Source organism: Psammomys obesus, unplaced genomic scaffold (genome assembly GCF_907164565.1).
Source record: "Psammomys obesus unplaced genomic scaffold, mPsaObe1.curated_primary_1811, whole genome shotgun sequence".
In the NCBI taxonomy this organism is placed as follows: domain Eukaryota; kingdom Metazoa; phylum Chordata; class Mammalia; order Rodentia; family Muridae; genus Psammomys; species Psammomys obesus.
The window spans coordinates 10752318-10770888 of NW_026596134.1; the positions used below are offsets into that span (position 1 = coordinate 10752318).

Genomic DNA, 18571 nt, shown 5'->3' on the forward strand with positions numbered 1-18571 from the left:
CACCTTGTAGGTGGATGGATATGTCCTTCTGATGTGAAGAGCCCCATTTCTTACAGCTGTTGGCCTCACCTGCCCATAGTTCTCAGAGGCTCACCATATGGAAACAGCTGGGGGAGGGGCATTATTTCAAGTCATGCTTCTGTGCGGTGAACGTTTCTAAAGGCTGCAAAATCCTTCATCATAAAAGACGTTACTAAGATTTACTCAGTCATTCCTCTATTTTTAGAATATGTCATTTTCAAATTGTTTGTTGTTAAAAATCGCTTCTGTGAATGTTTGTATGTGAACCTCTGCCATGCAATAGGAAATGCACACAAGTTAGGATGAGACAGAATGACAACGCTGACACCATCAATGTAAGAGTAGGCTAGACTCACTCAACCAGAGTAATCTCCCAGGGGCCTGCTCTTGATCACCGAGCTGAATTGGAGCTCTTGCAGCCTTGACACTATAGGGCTGTCAGTTTCCTGAAAGATGGTGGAACGTGGGATGTAAGGAGGATTCTTTGAAGCAGACCAGCACACACACAAAGTCCCTGAACACGAAGAACTCGAGTCTTCAGAGTGACTCCTCCCACTGCACTACGTAGAGGCGGAAATCAAGACACTCCAAGGACTTCTGATGATGAGTCTCTGGCTTTTTTGATGTATCTTGTTATTTTAAGCCTCGTGTTCTTGAAATGGGCTTGATTTATATAAAATAAACTATAATCTATTGCATCAGATGGAATGACATCAACCCTGAAATGACTGGAAATTTCATCATGGAATAACCTTGGGGTGTTTTGCAGTTTTTGTTTTCCTCCTCCAACCTTGCGCAATCCAAATGCATTCTTTAATTTCTCCAATAGAGGCAATGGTTCATTCACAACGACGATCCACGCCACCTTGCACATTATCTCACTTGATTCTCGGAACAATCCTCTGAAGTACAAACAGCTATTTTTATTGTCCCAGTTTTATGGCTGTAGAAGCTTGGGCTCAACGATATAAAATGATTTCTGGTCTGTTTCCCAGGTTCCAGGCAGGCTGTGGCTAATGACTGAGATGCAGCTCTCAGATAGTGATGATAGAGCCTGTGTCCTCCTCTCAGCCACCCCCAGTTCCACCCGGCAAGTGGCAGTCCCCTGTCCATGGAGCGCGCAAGCCACCCACAGGCACTGGCCCACCTCTCAGGGCCTCTGATCTTGGCCTACTTTCCCACTTTCTGAAACGCTTATGTAGAACTCATGAAATATGCTAATGGCTTTGTCATCTCAAAAACATGAGTGCTGGGGTGAGGGATCGTTCTTTGAGCAAAGTGACTCAAGAGCTGAAGAGGAGAGAAGCTTCCTGCTCTTCTAGCTGAGTTAGAGATGCTATCAAATTTCGACGTTACTTTCTATTGCTATCTCCAGAGGGAGGAAATCAGCATAGTCTAACATTCAGTACTTCATAGCCCTCAGATCCTTCCATAACTGGAAAGTACTCTGTACTCTACTAAAGGTGAAAGGTAAATACCAAGTCAGCTACAAACCCTTCCATCAACAAGAATCACTTGCCTGCAAAGATATACTGGTTAAACAGTGGCACAAAGCTTATAGGAGTAACCAAGCAATGGCTGATCAGAGTTAAGGCCCACTCCATGAGATGGAGCCCATACACAACACTGCTTGTTTGGCCAAGAACCTGAGACTAGATAGCCCAGGGACCTGGAGGAAAACCAAATACTGCTGTTCTGCTACAGAAGTTTAGCAATAAAGTGACTCCTAATGACATTCAACCATACTCGTAGATCTATCTGTGCCTTGCTCAGTTATCATCAGAGAAGCTTCCTTCTGAATCAGATGGGAACAAATACAGAGATCCACAGCCAGAAAATATGCAGAGGGTGCGAGACCTTGAGATACTCAGCCCTAAAAGGGATGTCTCCATCAAATCCCTCTAGTTGCTGGGTGTGGCAGTATGTGCCTTTAATCCAAGCACTCAGGAGGCAGAGGTTCTGTGAGTTCAGGTCAGCCTGGTCTACAAAGAGTCCAGGACAGCCAAGGCTCTGTTACACAGAGAAACCCTGTCTTGAAAAACCAAAACAAACAAACAGAAAAAGCCAAAAAAAAAATCCCTCTAGGCAAAACTCAGGGAACTCTGCAGAAGAGGAAGTGGAAGAGGCCAAGAGCCAGAGGGGATGGAGGACACCAAGGAATCAATGCTTTTTATCCACAGCAGGGCTGGCACAAATATGAACTCACAGAGATTGGCAGCATGCATAAGTCTGTCCCAGATGGGGTCCTAGAGCTGAAAGGAGAAGTGAAAGCATCTTCCCATCCCTAACCCAGAGGCTATTTCCAATTGATGATAGCTTACAAATAAAAAGTTAGCTTTCTCCAAGGGAGTCTCCCTGGGGGAAACAAACCACTCTTAAGGGTAGTCTCCATGCCCAGCAGTAGATAGCCATCAGAAAACAAACCCAACAGCATCTTTGGAGATTCTTTGTCTCATAACATTAAGTCAGGCCATTTTCCCCCCCACGTTACAGATCCTTTATGTATATATTATGGCTTCTCATTTGGGGTTTTTGTGAGATTCCTGAATGTGTTAACATGTGTGTCTCTGCATTTCTGTGTGTTTCTTGTGCCTTTTCTTTCTTTCTTTTCCTTGTTTGTTTTGGCATGTTCCAATTTGTTTGTTTTCAGTCTATCTTATTTTATTTCATTATTATTCCTTAGATGCTGGTTTGTTTTCTAACAAGAGACAGGGTATGGATACAGATAGGGAGGACCGGGGAGGGGGAGGAGGATGGGAGACCATAGTCAGAATACACTGCAAGAAAAAAAAAAAAAAAAAACAAAAACCTATTTTCAAAAACAGAAAAGAAACAAGCCGTACCATAGAGCCTATTTTAAAGGGTGTATGTGGTGTTTCATTTTCAAGTACAAATGAACAATAAAGAATATCAAGGCATAATTAGATAAAAGACTCCATAATGAAACAGAAAGACTACAATGAAGAGAAAAAAAATAAACCAAATTAACAAATCTAGGGGACATAGTTACTTTAAGGAAGAAGACCTAAATCTAAGTAAATTGAACCATTTATGTTCTCAAAATGACTCATGATGAAGATGTTTCATCCACAAAAGAAGAAATAGGATGGATGGCAGAGGACACACAAAAGAGCTAGTATTAATTAAAAACATGGCCATTAAATTATGAAAGAGCCACTGGGACTGTGGAAGATTGAAACTGTGCTGCTCTTCCAGAAAGCAGAACTGAAAGCTAAGAGAGCAAAACAAAACCAGAAAAAATAAAAAATAAAGAGGTTGGACAGTAACTATTAGTGGGTCAGGAAGAAAAGTCATAAAATCAAGGCAAGATGAGGTGTGGCACCTCATGCTGAGAAAGGATAATTCCCTCAAGGTCCAGGCTAGCCTGGGCTTCTTAGCAAGGTGCTATCTGAAAAAAGCTCAAACACCGAACCCAAACTAACAAACCGAGAATAGCAATAACAAATCGACCAAGGGAGAGGAAGAAATGAAGAAGGAGAAGAGGAAAAGGAAGAGAAAGAAAAGGAAGAAGAGAAGCAGCAGGAGGAGGGCAGGAAGAGAAGGTTGTCAGGTGCCCTTAGTTGATAGGACAATAAATGAAGATGCAAATTATACAATTATCACAAAATGGGGTTTGTTTGTTTGTTTGTTTTTCCAGTAAACCAAATTTCACTTCCTGGAAATAAGCCATCAGTATTTGAAATATAGCATCTGACTAGGTCCCTGTGAAAAATTAGTATCGAGTAAAATTAATTTTAATCATACAGAAAAACAAAGAGGAGGGGAAGGAGGTACAGCAGAATGGGAAGGAAAAAGGAGGAAAAGGTAGAGGTGAAAAGAGGAGGAAGAGCACTCTCGGCACTGATGGCCACATACATTTACCAAAAAGACACAGAGCTGGGAGGAGGGATTTAATTTGTCATGTAATCTGATTATTTTTTTTTGAACAGTAAAAATAAAGAAAGCAATTGAAAAATTTACAATATGAAGAAAAGGTTGTATATAAAGGTCTGTTTTGAAAACAAAACAGACCTCTCACTGATAACACTAAACTCTAGAGGCAATAGTGTGATATCTTTATTATTCCAAGGGAAAATGATCTTTGACCTAGACTATCATAGTTAGCCAAAATATCAGCCAAGGGTGAACATAGAATAAAAATCTTCTGGGACAAACAGGGTTTGTCCCTGTTTGACCCATGACACACCAGTGCTTGAGAAGTTACTTGAAAACTTGTTGGCGTAAAACAGCAGCATAACCTAAGAAGTAGGAGGCAGTGATCCTGGCAGACCTGGAATTGCTCCATGAAATCCACGACGTCAGCTCTGCCAGGTGAGAACAGCAGGCCACAGAAGAGAGGGTCTTAAACGCAAAGAAAGAAAACTGCCCGCCCGAAGAAGCAGCAATAAAACGTGCTGCAATAAAGAAAATGGCAACAAGATAAAAGGAACAGAGATATTAAATCAGGGCGGGGTGGGGGGATGTTCAATCAAGTGAATAGCAACCCTCACAGACATTTTGCCTCTACAGAGAACAATATGTTGATTCATGGCAACATGGATGCCGGCTAAATGATTTTCATTTGTTAAGGATAAGTATGTGGACTGGCTAATTATGGTTAAGAATAGAATTAATCCTTCATAAAACACAGCAGACACTGGGTGATAGACACGAGAGAGAATCTGAAGAGAAGAGTAATGATGATGTTGCTTTCATCTTAGAAGATGAAGAATCAAGAAATACTTCTCAGGGCAGGGGATGCGGTTCAGCTGGTAGAGTGCTTGTCTTGGGTGCATGAAGCCCTGGGATTGATTTTGAGTACTGTATAAGCTGGGCTCATAATCCCAAGGTGAGATACAGGAGGGGGAGAGAGAGAGAGAGAGAGAGAGAGAGAGAGAGAGAGAGAGAGAGAGAGAGAGGTTGATGAAGCAAGAAAGGCATACGTCTATGAATGTCACGAAGTGTTTATTTTGTTGTTGTTGTCTGTTTTTTAGTGCACTAAGTTACGTTTCCTGGAACCAGGCCATCAGTATTTAATATAGCGTCTGAATGGGTCCCTATGCAGAAATGAAGCAAAAAGCACAACTGACAATGGTGGATTTTACTTGCAAATTAATTTCATGTAAAATTTAGTTTAATTGCACAAAAGAAAGAAATGGAACAAAGTTAGAAGGAACTGCTGAACATCAGCTAAACATTTTTTTATGGCACACAAAGTTATTATTTTTCTTTGTGTATGTATGAGTTTGGGTGCACGCTTATCATGGAACATACATTGAGGTCGGGGGACCCGCTCTGGGAGACAGTCCTCATCTTTCTCTTAGTTTGAGACAGGATCTGGTTTCCGTCGTCATTATTGTTGCTCTTGACTGAGTGCACTAGGCTAGCTGGCCCATGAACTTCTAAGAGCCAGCCTGTGTCTGCCTCTCGTCTTGCTGCAAGAACCCTGGAGTTGCACGCTTGCACTACTGTGTCCGGTTTCCCACCGATTCTGGGGACTTGTAGTTAGGCACTCTTGCTTGGCAAGCACCATATCACTAAGCCATCCTCTTCCCTACCGCAAAAACAAAACAAAACAAAACAAAACAAACAACAACAAAACCTTAAACCATGGCTCTTAACAAAAAGAAAAGCACTACAAATATCAAGAAATTGTAATCGTGGTTTCTTCAAAAAGAAACAAGCAAGACAAAACAGAACTGTAGCGCACGAATTTCTTCCCTGCTCCCTCTCTTTCTTAAAGACAGGTTCTCACTATTCACATTGGCTGGCCTGGAACTCTCTATGTAGTCCAGGCTGACCTCGAACTCACAAGAATTCTACCTGCCTCTGCCTCCCAAATGCTGGGAGTAAAGCCTGGTGCATTTCATTTTGGGGATGAATTATTTCTCTGCCATCAAGAATGAGTAAGGTTACATATTTAAGAAAACTTTAATAAACCTTTCTCCTAATTTCTACATTTTTATTTGTCATTTAATTATTTTTACACTGTAAATGCCTTTAATTTTGATTTTTTTATTTAATCACAGATTCCAAAGCTCTTCAGTCCTAATGATATGTGTAAAAATAAAAACTCACTATCAATATTTTCTTAGGATTGTCAATTCTTCTTCTCATGACTCCTTTCTTTTGGTTCATTTCTTGGTTGACTGAATTTCCTCATAGAGAGCAGTTGTTTTGAAAACCTTGAGTTGATTAATTCTCATGAATGACAGTCGGTGGCCTTTATAACAAGTTGGCAGAATATGAGTAACTAATCATATCTTTATCTTATTAAATTTTGTAGAGCTTGCATCACTGTCATTTAACATTAAGTGTTAACTGGTCATTATTATTATTATTATTATTATTATTATTATTATTATTATTATTATTACCAGCTGTGCTCCAAGGCCAGCCCTCACTCTTGACTACTTTTATCTTGTATATTTTATTACTGATTAATCTGCGAACATTTTACCTTGACACACAGTGTATGCTTATTACCTGCTGACCTGAGTCTTTACTTCAAGTCAGGTTTCTTCTCTTGTTCTATTGTCCACTTACTGTTAGTGCTTCGGGGACGACAATTGTGCACACGTTAGAACTGTATTGCCTGTTTTCCTTAACTATCAATTTTTATTTCTTTGCATTTTCCCACAGTGTTCCATTGTGTTTATTCTGGTTTTAATTTAGTTGGAATGGCTCCCTCCCTCCCTCTCTCTCTCTCTCTCCCTTACCCTCTCTCTCTGAATTTTGTAGCTCAATTTTCCCCCTTCTTTTGTTTTTCTAGAATTCCAAACTGCTGTTTAAGTTGTTTTCCTAATTTCAGAGAGAGGAAGCTTTGTAACTTTCTCCAGTGCAATGGAGAAAAGTTATTTGTTAAATAGCATGACTGAAGGAGAGAGAAGGATTTTGATCCAGTTGACGGCTTCCCTTTGGTGTTATTCCGAAAAGCTCCTCTCCACGAGACATGTCTCTGAGAGTCTCAGATACTGCTATGTGGGAGGCTCTTGAAGTCCCTAACAAAACCCCAGGCTTTTGGTTATGGCTTGCCCATTGCCTTCCCACCCTTTTCCCCTTTGTTGGTTTGACTGTGAGATGTAAGCCCTGGGTGGCCTGACATTCCCTATGTAGATCAGGGTACTGTCAAACTCACAGAGCTCTGTCTGTCTCTGCCTCCTGCGATCCCTGAGACGAAAGGCATGTGCCACCATGAAGAACTTTCTGGTAGCTCCATTTCAACAAGCAGCCAAGGACTCCATTCTGAATCTAAGTACAGAAGTAGAATGACTCAGCATCTTGTTTGTACACATAGACGCCACCACCTGTCCAGCATGAGTCACAAGGAACAGAATGGTAATTATTCATCCAAGCAAAAAATAAAAGTCCATCTATTTTTTTAAGTAGGTTGGGAATATATCAGAAAAAACCAAAACACCCAAACCCCAAGCCTGTGAACTTATGGAATATACCAGATCAATGAGGGATGCACCAAAATCACCTGGACTCCATAAAAAAAGAAACACCTAACACTGGAATTGTAAGTGGCCCCAGTGCTGTCACCTGACCACCTGGTGAATGCCTCAAGGGACCAATAGGTAGAAAACTGTCTCCAGGGCTTCAGCTAGGCGCCATCTCACTGCCTGAGGTGAGTCACACAAATTGCTATCGTCCATCTGTCTGTGTTAATTCGGTCCTGTGCCTCCCCACCACATTTCCTACGCTTCTGGAGACTGGGCTCTAGATGCTCTCAGCAGCAAATCAACTGCTAATCAGGTCTAATCAGGTCATCTAACCACATGCGATGATTCCTTTGGCACCTGAATCAGTTCACCGACTCTGTCTCCAGAAAGGCCACTCTAACGTTGTTCTGTAGACACTCCTCTATGTTTGTGTGTGCACATGTGTCTCGGTCTGCGAAATATAACGTGTGATCTGAGAGTTAATATTAATAACTGAGATTGTGACTGGGCTGGGGAGGTGGCTCAGCAGTTCACTGCTTTCGTGGAGGACTTGAGTTCAGTTCCCAGCACCGTGTTTGGAGGCTTACAACTGCCTGTAACCCCAGCTCCGGGCATCCAGCATCTCTGTCCTCCTTGGGTACTTTTATGCTTGTGTGTGTGCACATTCTTACATGCAATTAAGCAATAAAAAGCTAAATCTGAGAAATAAAAAGAAGCCTGTGATTGTCAAAGGCCATGCTGTCAAGGGAAGTCAAGATTATGTGATAAATTGCATACAACGAAACTGACATCGTCTGTACAGTTGTTGCTAATCGATAAAGTCTGACATGTGAAAAGACGTCACCATGTCTGCTTGTGTTGTTGGCAGTGTGCTCACGGCAGACTTTCCTCATCACGTTGGCGCTTCACAGAAATACCACTGTTCTCCTGTGGAGTCGTGGAGGCTGTCAAATCTCAATTTCAGCCCCACATTTACTGTCACATTTATTAAAGACAATATTCTTTTCTAGCTTGATTTCTGCTAGAGTCATACCATTATTGTAAATGAAGAACCTGTATCACATTCCCTAAATAGGAAGTAACTTACCTTCATTCGTTTGTTCCTTTGTTTCTTCCTTCCTCTCTCTCTTTCCTTCTTTCCTTCCTTCCTTCTGTTCTTTCTTTTTTTGTTTTCTTTTTGAGACAGGGTCTTACTATGTAGCACTGGCTCTCCTGGAGTTTACTGTGTAGACCAGGCTGGCCTTGGACTCAGAGATACACCTGCCTTTTAAAACAAATGCAAGGAAGACCAAAAAGGAAAAAAAAAAAATTCTGGTTAGACCTATTTTCTGCTTGGAAGCTAAGTCTTTTCTTTGTTAGAAAGAAATATTAGCGTGAGTTACAGAAATACTAATGGGTTCCGGCATCACAGTAAGATGTTGTACTTGATGTAATCAAACTGAAAGATTACTAAACAAAACTAAACCACTTTCAAAAATCATGCTACTTAACACAACTAGATGACTATCCCAAATACCATTGAATCTTATTTCATCTTCTCTCAGCAAGTCCCTTCTTTTGAGACACGCCAATGATTTTTGTCCCTTAGGCCTGTGGCGCTAACACTCTAGGAGACATTTTCTACTGTATGTCAGTGCTCAGCATTTTATTAACTCTGCAGTATCTGGCAGACAGACTTTATGGTTTGTGGTTTGAGGTTCTCAGAAGTTCCTTGTTTCATAAAAAAAAAAAAAAAAGTGGCTTCCCCCTCTCCTCTTACAGTTTTGCTTTGTTTTGTTCTTCTATTGTTTTTTTGGAACAGGGAGAGGAAAAGAAAAGGTATGTAGAGGTGGCTGGACTCTAGATCATAAGAGATACACCCGCTTCTCTCTCTTGATTGCTGAGATAAAAGGTGTGAAACAACACACATGCCTGGTTTTATTTATTTATTTTTTGTTTGTTTGTTTACTTGTATGTTTGTTTGTTTGAATTTTTTGAGACAGGGTTTCTCTGTGTGGCCTTGGTTGTCGTGGACACTCTTTGTAGACCAGGCTGGCTTCAAACGCACAGTGATCAGTTTGCCTCTGCCTCCCCGAGTGTTGGAATTACAGGCATGCTCCACCATGCCTGGCACAGTTTTGCTTTTGATTTTTGGAAGACATCTGTTTTCATCTGAGCACATATTGGGCTGTTTTGGTTAAAGGGCAATGTGATATATTCTACTTGGCATTATTGTGAACCAGATGCCTGAGGGTCTTTATAGAAGTAAAGATTGATTTTGGTTCACAAGTTCAGTCCATTGTGGTAGAGAAAGCATGGTGGAACACCTTGGTGCTTGGCAGTGGGAGTGTGTGTTGGAGACTGTTCACATTATAGCAGACCAGGAAGCAGAGAGTTAGGGCAGGGGTGGGGGTTATTTTCAAAGGTCCACGTGCAGTGCTACATCCATCATCTGGGTACCATCTCCCAGAGCAGGGGTTCTCAACCTTCCTAACGCTGCAGCCCTTTAATACAGTTCCTCATGTTGTGCTCACCCCAACTATAAAATCACTTTTTGTTGCTACTTCATAACTGTAATTTTGCTACTGTTACGAATTGTAATGTAAAGATCTATGTTTTCTGATGGTCACAGGATACCCTGTAGAAGATTCATTCATTCATCAACCCCTCCAAAGGGGTCAAGAAGTACAGGTTGAGAACCATTGTCTTATGTGTTTCCCTGCTTCCCCTTAAAAGAGCGCTGCCCATAGGGAAACACGCATTTAAAAACACGAGTCTATGGGGGACATTTCACAGTTAAACTACCTCATCTAATTCCATGAGTCTGGGCATTTTTGGGAGGGGCTTCTTGCTTTCACTGCCTGAGAAATGAGGTCCATCAAGTTGTGTGGCTCACAAAAGGTCAGGCCTCTCCTAGGCTACGGCTCCCATACCAACAAAAGGGATGTAGCTGCAGTCCATGAGGCTATATGGAATAGTACCCCAGATGCCTGCTCACAGCTCAGGCATTGAGTAGAGATTTTCATTCCTGCACAGCAGAAGAAAAAAAAAAAAGTCAGTGTTAAGAGAAAACAACCATTTTCAAGCTTTCTTCTCAGTTATTTTTCTCAGCCTTAGCAGAGGCCTGCCTTCCCCTGAACAAGTTCACCTTCCAACCTTGTTACGAACAGATCCTGCTCTCTGCACGTGCCCATCTTTTAGGGTGATGATGGCTTCCTCAATTCCAGTTGCTACGTTCAGACCATATACACTTACTATCTCCAACTTTTCAATAATTTCCTCACTGACTTCCAGACAGTTAAACTTTCACCCATTTTGTTCGAGGTTTTCTGCCTGGGCTTATGATGTCTTTTCTTATACTATTTAATAGTAATGCCACCTCCGGGAAGCTGCTACTTTTTCAAAATTCCACCGGTTCTTATTTATCATCCTCTGGTGGGAGGGCTGTTCAACAGAACTGTGCCTTACAACCCGGATGTACACTGTAGTTACTGGAGGGAACTGTAGGACAATCCAAAGTTCAGGCCTCACCCAAGGCTAATTGTTCAATTATTTATATTCTCCCTTCTTAAAAGTGTTACAAGTGGGGATCCTATGATGCAATTGGAGCGGGAGGCTCACCTGTCCTGAACTCCATCTGTCCTGTCCTCCCAGCTGACTGGTTCACTCCGCCTCCTGTTGCCTTCGTTTCTTACTTAGGCCCCGGGGCCATTCATTTGAGCCAAGTTGTCGCTGCATCGCTGATCTCTAACCCCGAGAGAAATGTAAACTGCCAGAGAAAGACACTTAGGGATCTGGATTCAGGGCGCCTAACTCCATTTGAGACCCCGGTGCTAGTCAACAGCTGTCGAAGCTGCCTCACCGTATTTATTTCTCTCATTGGCTGTTCCAAATTCTCCCAAGTCCCCAACGCACCCCTTCCTTCCCTCCTCTCCTATCACCAAGCACAGTGTTGTGTATGAAAGGCGATACTTTTAAGCTTGGTATATTTTGCAACTGTTGGGGGTTGGTCTGATGCCTGTTTATTGATGCTGGTTACTGCCTGGACACACCCACCCTTGTTGTTTAAACCTACCTGATGGGCTAATTAAATGGCCTATATCTTGGCAGGGCAGAGTGGGGTAGGTTTGTTGAAGGTTCCCGTGCTTTAGGGGAGAGGAGAATCATGGGAAAGAGACAGACAGGAAGAGAGGAGGAAGGAGGACTGACAGTTAGCATGGAGAAGAAACCATGTGGGCTGGGAGGAAGGACTCCAATAATGGTGTGAAAAGGCCCAGATGAAGAATACAAGCAAATATCTTGGGATTATGGATGGAAGGTAGCCCAGATGCAGATGATTCAGGCAGATGGCATTGGATGGGGGCTGGGAGATGGATGGTGAGGTTATTGACATAGTGTAGGTAGAAATGTCAGCCAAGGTAATAAGGCAATCATAAAATCTAACAGGTGTCTATGTCTTATTATTTATGATAGTGGGTTAAATAATACTGCCACAATAGTTATAGGGCTAATAATAAACAGTATTTAGCCCAACATTAACTTTTATCTCCTATAACAGCAAGTCTTCTGTAATTTTAAAATTATCTAGGAATACGTAAAATATACAGATCTGGGATAGGCGGGCAAGGCTCAGTGGTAGAGCACTTGTTGCAGAAGCAGAAGAGGGCATGAGCTCACATTCCAAAGCCTACACAGAGCCAGGCGCACCTTCGTATTCCCAGTGTTCCTACGGCAAGATGGGAGGTAGACGAGAAAATCCCGGGACGCTCATGGGCCAGATGGGCTGGCTATCCATCGCAGCAGCAAAGACACACACACACACACACACACACACACACACACACACACACAAGCACACACACGCATGGATGCACACATGCTCATACACATACTACACATACTACCCCAATTATATCATTCTTCAGTTTAAATTCCTTCCATTGATAATATTAAATAATAATAAATATTAATAATAATATAATAAATATTAATAAGACCAGCCATACACTGCATGGTTAGGCCTTTGCCCACACATCTCACAGCATGCTTTTGCTTATGGTAACAAAGGCTCCACTGGCTTTCTCTCAGTCTCTCAAGTGCAACAGGTTCTTTATCTGTCTCATGACATTGCCCTAAAACTTTCTTCTTCTGAATAATGCCCCTGTGAATAGAATATGTTCTGTCATGCTTCTGTAATGAACCATCCCACCATCTCGGTAGCTTATACTTAAAAAAAACTTATTGCCAAGCCATTGTTTTTCTGCTGAGAACTCAGCTCAGGAGTCTTCTAAAACGTGGCATGCTAGTATTCAAAACATGGCTTGTTTGGGAGGCAGAGACAGGCAGATCTCTGTGAGTTTGAGACCAGTCTGATCTACAGAGTGAGTTCCAGGTCAGCCAAGGCTACTTAATGAGACCCTGTATCAACAACAACAAACCCAAAACAAACAAACAAACAATAAATATGACTTGTGTGGTTGTTGTAGAAAGCAAAGCTGGTGCGAGAGATTGTAATTGTGCATGAGGCTATGTATGTGGCTGGTTTTGAAAATGTCTGACCACGTCTGCCCACTGGCTAGATAAGTGTCTTAAGAACCTAGCTGTAAACAGACCGAAAAAAGGAAAAAGTTCTTCCTGTTTGCTCAAGAAGAGGAAATGAGATTGGTGATCTTCAGGACACTCTCTCCAAAGTAGTGCTTAATCTTACTCATCTTTGAAGAGTCAGAATAAAAAAAAATTTTTCCATACACAAGCCTTCCAGCAACTCTAACTTAAACTAGGTACTCCTGATGGATCCCGTTATAGCGCTTTGATGTCTGCTTATGGTGTGAACCTCACGAAAACTTGCAGTTTCTTTATGTGGTTACCTAGAATTTATGTCCTTTCTTAACCTGTAGTCTGCACCAGGATCGAGGATGGCATTTGTTTTGCGTACACTGTGTCCTTGACACCTACCACAGTAATCGGTACATAATGGGTGTGAAAGTTGTTGAATTAACAAATGAACAATTGCACACAGCCATCGCTTGGCTCCAAATAGCACAGCTAAGTATGTCGTGTAGTGGAACAGGCATGTCAGGCAGGTTAACCCACAGAGCTGAGGCAGCAATCTAATGGCGGCCTTGAGATGTCTCTGCTTTCTCTCTTTCATGGTAACTCAATGCAGGAGGCTGTCAACTATGAAGACCAAATATAGACAGACCACTGTCTGTTTTTTAAGGTCCCAAGAACTAAGAATTGGGTTTTGCATTTTTAAGTGATTGAAAAGATATTAAAATAATAACGCACTATGACCTGTGAAATTCAAACTCCGATATCCATCGAAACATCTTATGGCAACACAGTCATTCGTTATTGTCCTTGACTGCTTTCCAGCAGAGCCGAGTGTTTATAAATAAGAGCATATTCCTCACAAAGGCTTGAATGTGCTATCTGGCCTCTGACAGGGAAACAGTTTGCCGCTCCCTCATCTAATCCGTGCTCAGTTTAGAAGCTCATTTTTTAAATATTATTTATGTTCAAGTCTTTTTCCTCATTATCATCTCTTTCTGCTACCCGAGATTAGGCTGTCAGTGCTCTGCTTGCAGGAGATTCTTTCCATCCGAGTTCTCCCTCCCCTTCATCTCAAGTGATATGACAAGTTATAAGAGCATGGCTTTGCTTTTCTAACTGGCACACAGGACTCCTCATGTACTAAATAATATCTGCAGTTTAATAGAGTGTTTAAGATTCCCCATTGTCTTACCGACGTGATTCATCTTCATTCTCAGTTTGACTGGATTTAGAACCACCTAAGAGACACCCATGTCTCTTTAGTGGCATCTCCAGGGAGGCTTAACAGCGAAGATCCACCCTAGCTGTGCTGGGCGTCCCATCCATGTGCTGAGGTCCTGGATTCAACAAAAGGGAGAATGCCAAGGACCACGGTTCGTTTCTGTCTCCTTTTGACCACAGACACAATGTGACCAGTCTCCTGTTCCAGCCACTCTGGCTCCCCACTCCATGACACCCTCTATGTGTGAGATGTGAGCCAAAGAGCCCTTTTTTTTTTCCTTTAGGTTGCTTTTGTCACGTGTTTTTTACAAGAAGAAGAAAAATAAAGATATAATCACCTTGCCTATCCAGCTGTTTCCCTTACACGTCCGTCTAGCCTGCCAATCACATCACTTGCCACTTGATATTCTCTAGACGTAGGCTCACAGTTACCTCTGTATGAAATGTCTGCATTGGCATTTTTTTTTGGTCTTACTTGTCCCTTAAGTTGGCTATCCAGATTTCCTCCTTGCCCTACAAGCCTTGAGAACAATTGTTGCCACCTGAACGGTTTTCTAACGTTTTACACTGCTCCACGGTTTTGTTTAAATTCTTTATATTTTCCTGTTCATGTATACAAATTGTTTATTTCTCAAGTTCCACTAAAAGCTGTTCAGGAGCAGAAATTGTATCTTATTTTATGATTCTCCATACCCTTTGAGTCTGATAAACATGAAAAAAAAAATTGGGATGTGGATGTAGCTGAGTTGGAGAACGCTTGCCTAGCATTCCTAACACCCAGGGTTCAATCCCCAGCACTACATCAACAGGGCATGGCGGCACGTGCCACCAGTTCCAGCGCTGGGAGGTGGTGGCAGAAGGACCAGGAAGGAGGTCAAGGCTGTACCGAGCTACAAAAAAGAAACACAAAAATTCCCCCACAATTCCTCTTCGCGAGCCAGAAGCTTGACTTTCTGTGTGTAGGAACTACCCGTATTGCTTGATTTTTTTTTAAACTTAATTTTGCGCGTGGGTGATGCGTGCCATGAAGCTAGTGTGGAGGGCAACTTGTTGGTTCTCTCCTCTCACTAGACCGGAATTGCACGGTGGCTGTCTTCGTTTGGTCGCAAGCACTTTTACCCACAGGCCATCTCGTCAGCCCCTGCCCGTATTTAATCACAAAATCCAAGGAATTTATTCAGCGCCGAAGACACAGCATCTTCCAGGCGGCCACACCTTCGTGGATCGTTGCCTAGGACCCTCAGACGCTCACACGCAAACACGTGGGTGACAAGTGCTTCCCTCCAGGACCCTCCTTTGTCCACGGTGATTGGCGGATCAAGCGGCCCAATCGTCTTTCCCCGCCTCTTTCCCCAGTAGCCAATCAGATGTCCGGAGCGCCTCCTGACTACTAGACACTGTTTACTAACAGATCGAAGCTGGGGAATAAGGGGTGTGGCCATTCTGGGGAGGTCAGGAGAGGGGAGGCCTGGCCTGCGCGTGCGCACCTACGCCGGTGGGTGGGGCCGAAGCTTGGGTCCTGCCAATCGGAGCGTCCGCGCTCCTCCCTCTCCTGCCTCCCCGCCAAGCAACAACAATTTGAGCGGTGGGGCGGGGCGCCTCGTGAAACGTCAGAGCCGGCCGCCCAATGGGGACGGGCGCTGGCGGACGCGCGCGCACGGCGCCCAATCGCGCCGGCGGCTCGGGGCTGTCTCCCGGGCTGGCTGTGGGCGGAGCGGCCTGGCGGAGGAGGTGGAGGCGCCGGGCGCGGGGTTGCGCCGTACTAGCGGTGCCCGCCGGGGGGAGGAGGCGGAGGAGCTGCGCGGCCAGAGCGGGAAAGCCGCTCGCCTCGGCGTCGGAGTTGTGGCGCGGCCGCAGCTCGGCTCCTGGGGCCGAGAGGCGAAGGGGCGTCTGCTGTCCCGTCAGGTTCCCATCGGAGCGACCCGCGCGATCGGGGAGAGGGTGAAGATGGAGGGGGAGGGCGGCGGCGGCGGCGGCGGCGCCGGCACCAGCGGGGACAGCGGCGAAGGCGGCGAGCGGCTCCTCACTGTCAAGCACGAGCTGCGGACCGGTGAGCGACCCCGCCCTCTGCCGGCCGGGCCGGCCGCGGGAGCGCGCCCGACAGCCCGGCTGGGCGCGCGCAGGCCGAGGGGGGCGCGGACTGGGGGGACGGGCCCGGGGCGGGGCTGTGTGGGCACGGGCGAGTCGGGGGGGTCCCCGGAGGCTCAGGGCAGGGGGTCTTGGCAGTTTGCTCCCGCTGGGCCCCCTCGATATGGGGCCCCGGCCTGGGAGGATGCCTTCTTGCTCCCCTTCTTGCATAGGTGACAGCTGTCACTACAGGCTGTCTCGAGCGAAACGTGCCTTTTGGCGTCAGCGTGAGGTGAGTTGTGTGCGTTATCGTGACGCTTGAACTCACTTTACACTGCGCTTCTGCCTGGTGTGGTCCAGGTGTGAGGGGATGCGAGGGAGTGTGTGTGCGTGCGTGTGCGCGCGCGCGTGTGTGTGTGTGTGTGTGTGTGCGTGTTTACCATCCCTAAGGGACAGAGGTCCTGCAACCCATACCTGAGGGGTGGTTGGTCCTGGGTTAGGCTCTAGTGAGGTAAAGAGGCTTCGTGGTCTTCTGGGATGGAGTCCTTTCTTTTAGAGTTATCGTGAAGTACCGTGCTCGCCTTGGCTTTTTTTTTTTTTTTTTTTTTCCTGCCAGCGTCTTTTGGAAAGCAGCCTCTGTAAATGTGAAGTTCGAGGTGAAAGGTTCACTAGGCGACTCCTGCGCTTACCTCCCTGGTGCTGGAGATCAGTAAAGCTCTGTGTGCTAAGCTTTTTACTTCTTGGATTGCTTTTCCATTGTGGAAATCTGGGGTTTATTTTGGAAATTTCTTATCTGGACCAATTGGTTCAGTTTGGATCTTCCCCACGACCATGGAGTCAGGTCTCCCCTTACACTTTATCATTTCTGAACGTACAGTGCATTTTAACGACTTGCTTGTTATTAGTGACAGTGGTTTGAGATTTTGATACTTAAGTCTTTGGCATATTTTGAAGGATACCAAGGGTAAGTGGTAGGTTTCAGGTCTGAGCCGTGTTCACTTTGCTTTTGTTTGGGAGAGACTGAAACGGATTGTAAAGTGAGCTGTGGTCCACAGTTGTTTAGGTTTTGTTCCTTCTAATGAGATTGCTCATTAGCATTCCTTTGGGTGCCAGTCTTAGGACTTAGCATAAGCTGTCAAATTCATGCTTTCTCAGTGCGTCAGTGTTAAGCACTGCAGTTTTGATTGTTCTGGCTCTTTAAAGTATCTTGAACCAGTTATTCCATAGTATTTTTGAGTTCTAGCAGAGCCAGTGTAGATTCCCTTGGTGGAGCTTTTCCCTCCAAATTTAATCAACTGATGTTTTCAACAGGCTTTGAAGTCATTTTCTCAGTATACGTTTATCCAGTCTTAACTCCTAGTTTACAGCGGGTGCACTGTCACGTGCTTTCTAGAGTGAGGATTTTGGCTTTCCCCCCCATCTTACATAATGGTTCCTTGCTGCACGTGTGGAATCATACAGTCCAGCAAATGCTCCTCGAAGTCTTACACTCTCAGCCATTGATTGTGTTGCAGCAAGCAGTCTGTTGCTCAAGGACTAAGAGGCAGCCTACTTGTTAGTACTCAGCCAATTGCTCAGTTTCTGGGTTTTGCAAACAGTGCAGAAAACAGTGAGCATTTCTCTATTTCCCCTTCTCTACTGACTGCGGGAATCATCAAGTTTGCATTTAGAAATTTTTCTGATGAATGATGAGCCTGTACTGAATTCACTAGTAATGTCAAAGAAAAGGAACAGTCATTTCAACCTATTGCTAAACATTTGAACAACTGCTCAGATGTCATGGTCAAAAACGCTGTTAAAATATAGCTTGAAAGAGTCACTCATCCATCATCAGCCAACTTGCTCCTCTTAGCACATGGTGCTGTAACAGGTGCTAGAGCAGTGAGATCTGATGTCGTCATTTCTCAGCTTGGTAGTTGGTGATTATATTGTATGGCATAGGATGAATGAACATGCAGTTGGAAACTCAGTATAAGGACATGGAAGTGGCTCATGTGACTGGAACTGACTAGTGTGGCACACCTGGACATGGAGTTGGAAGACATAGTGATGAGTACTATCGCTGTCACTTAGCTGGCTGTCTAAGCTTGGAAAATCACTACACCTTTGCAGGCTTACTTCTTTCATCTGTAAAATGAGAAATGAATGAAAAACTGTTGGGGAAATGTTAATCAGGTTACATGACACACAGTAGGCAGTAGGAAATGTTGGTTGAATGAAAATTCAAAAAATTACTCCATAAGATCCTACCATAAGATGTATGAATTAATCTAGTATACCTGGAA

General features: G+C 44.1%; 1 protein-coding gene across 1 annotated transcript in view; it reads left to right on the plus strand.

Annotated features, from left to right (window-relative positions):
- The first annotated feature begins 15947 nt into the window (after positions 1-15947).
- The window catches only part of Rps6ka5 (ribosomal protein S6 kinase A5), a 201795-nt gene continuing 199171 nt past the window's right edge, over positions 15948-18571 (plus strand). Inside the window, 1 exon segment of the mRNA XM_055593143.1 lies at positions 15948-16269. Within this exon segment, the coding sequence (XP_055449118.1) occupies positions 16167-16269 (103 nt within the window). The 5' untranslated portion in view covers positions 15948-16166.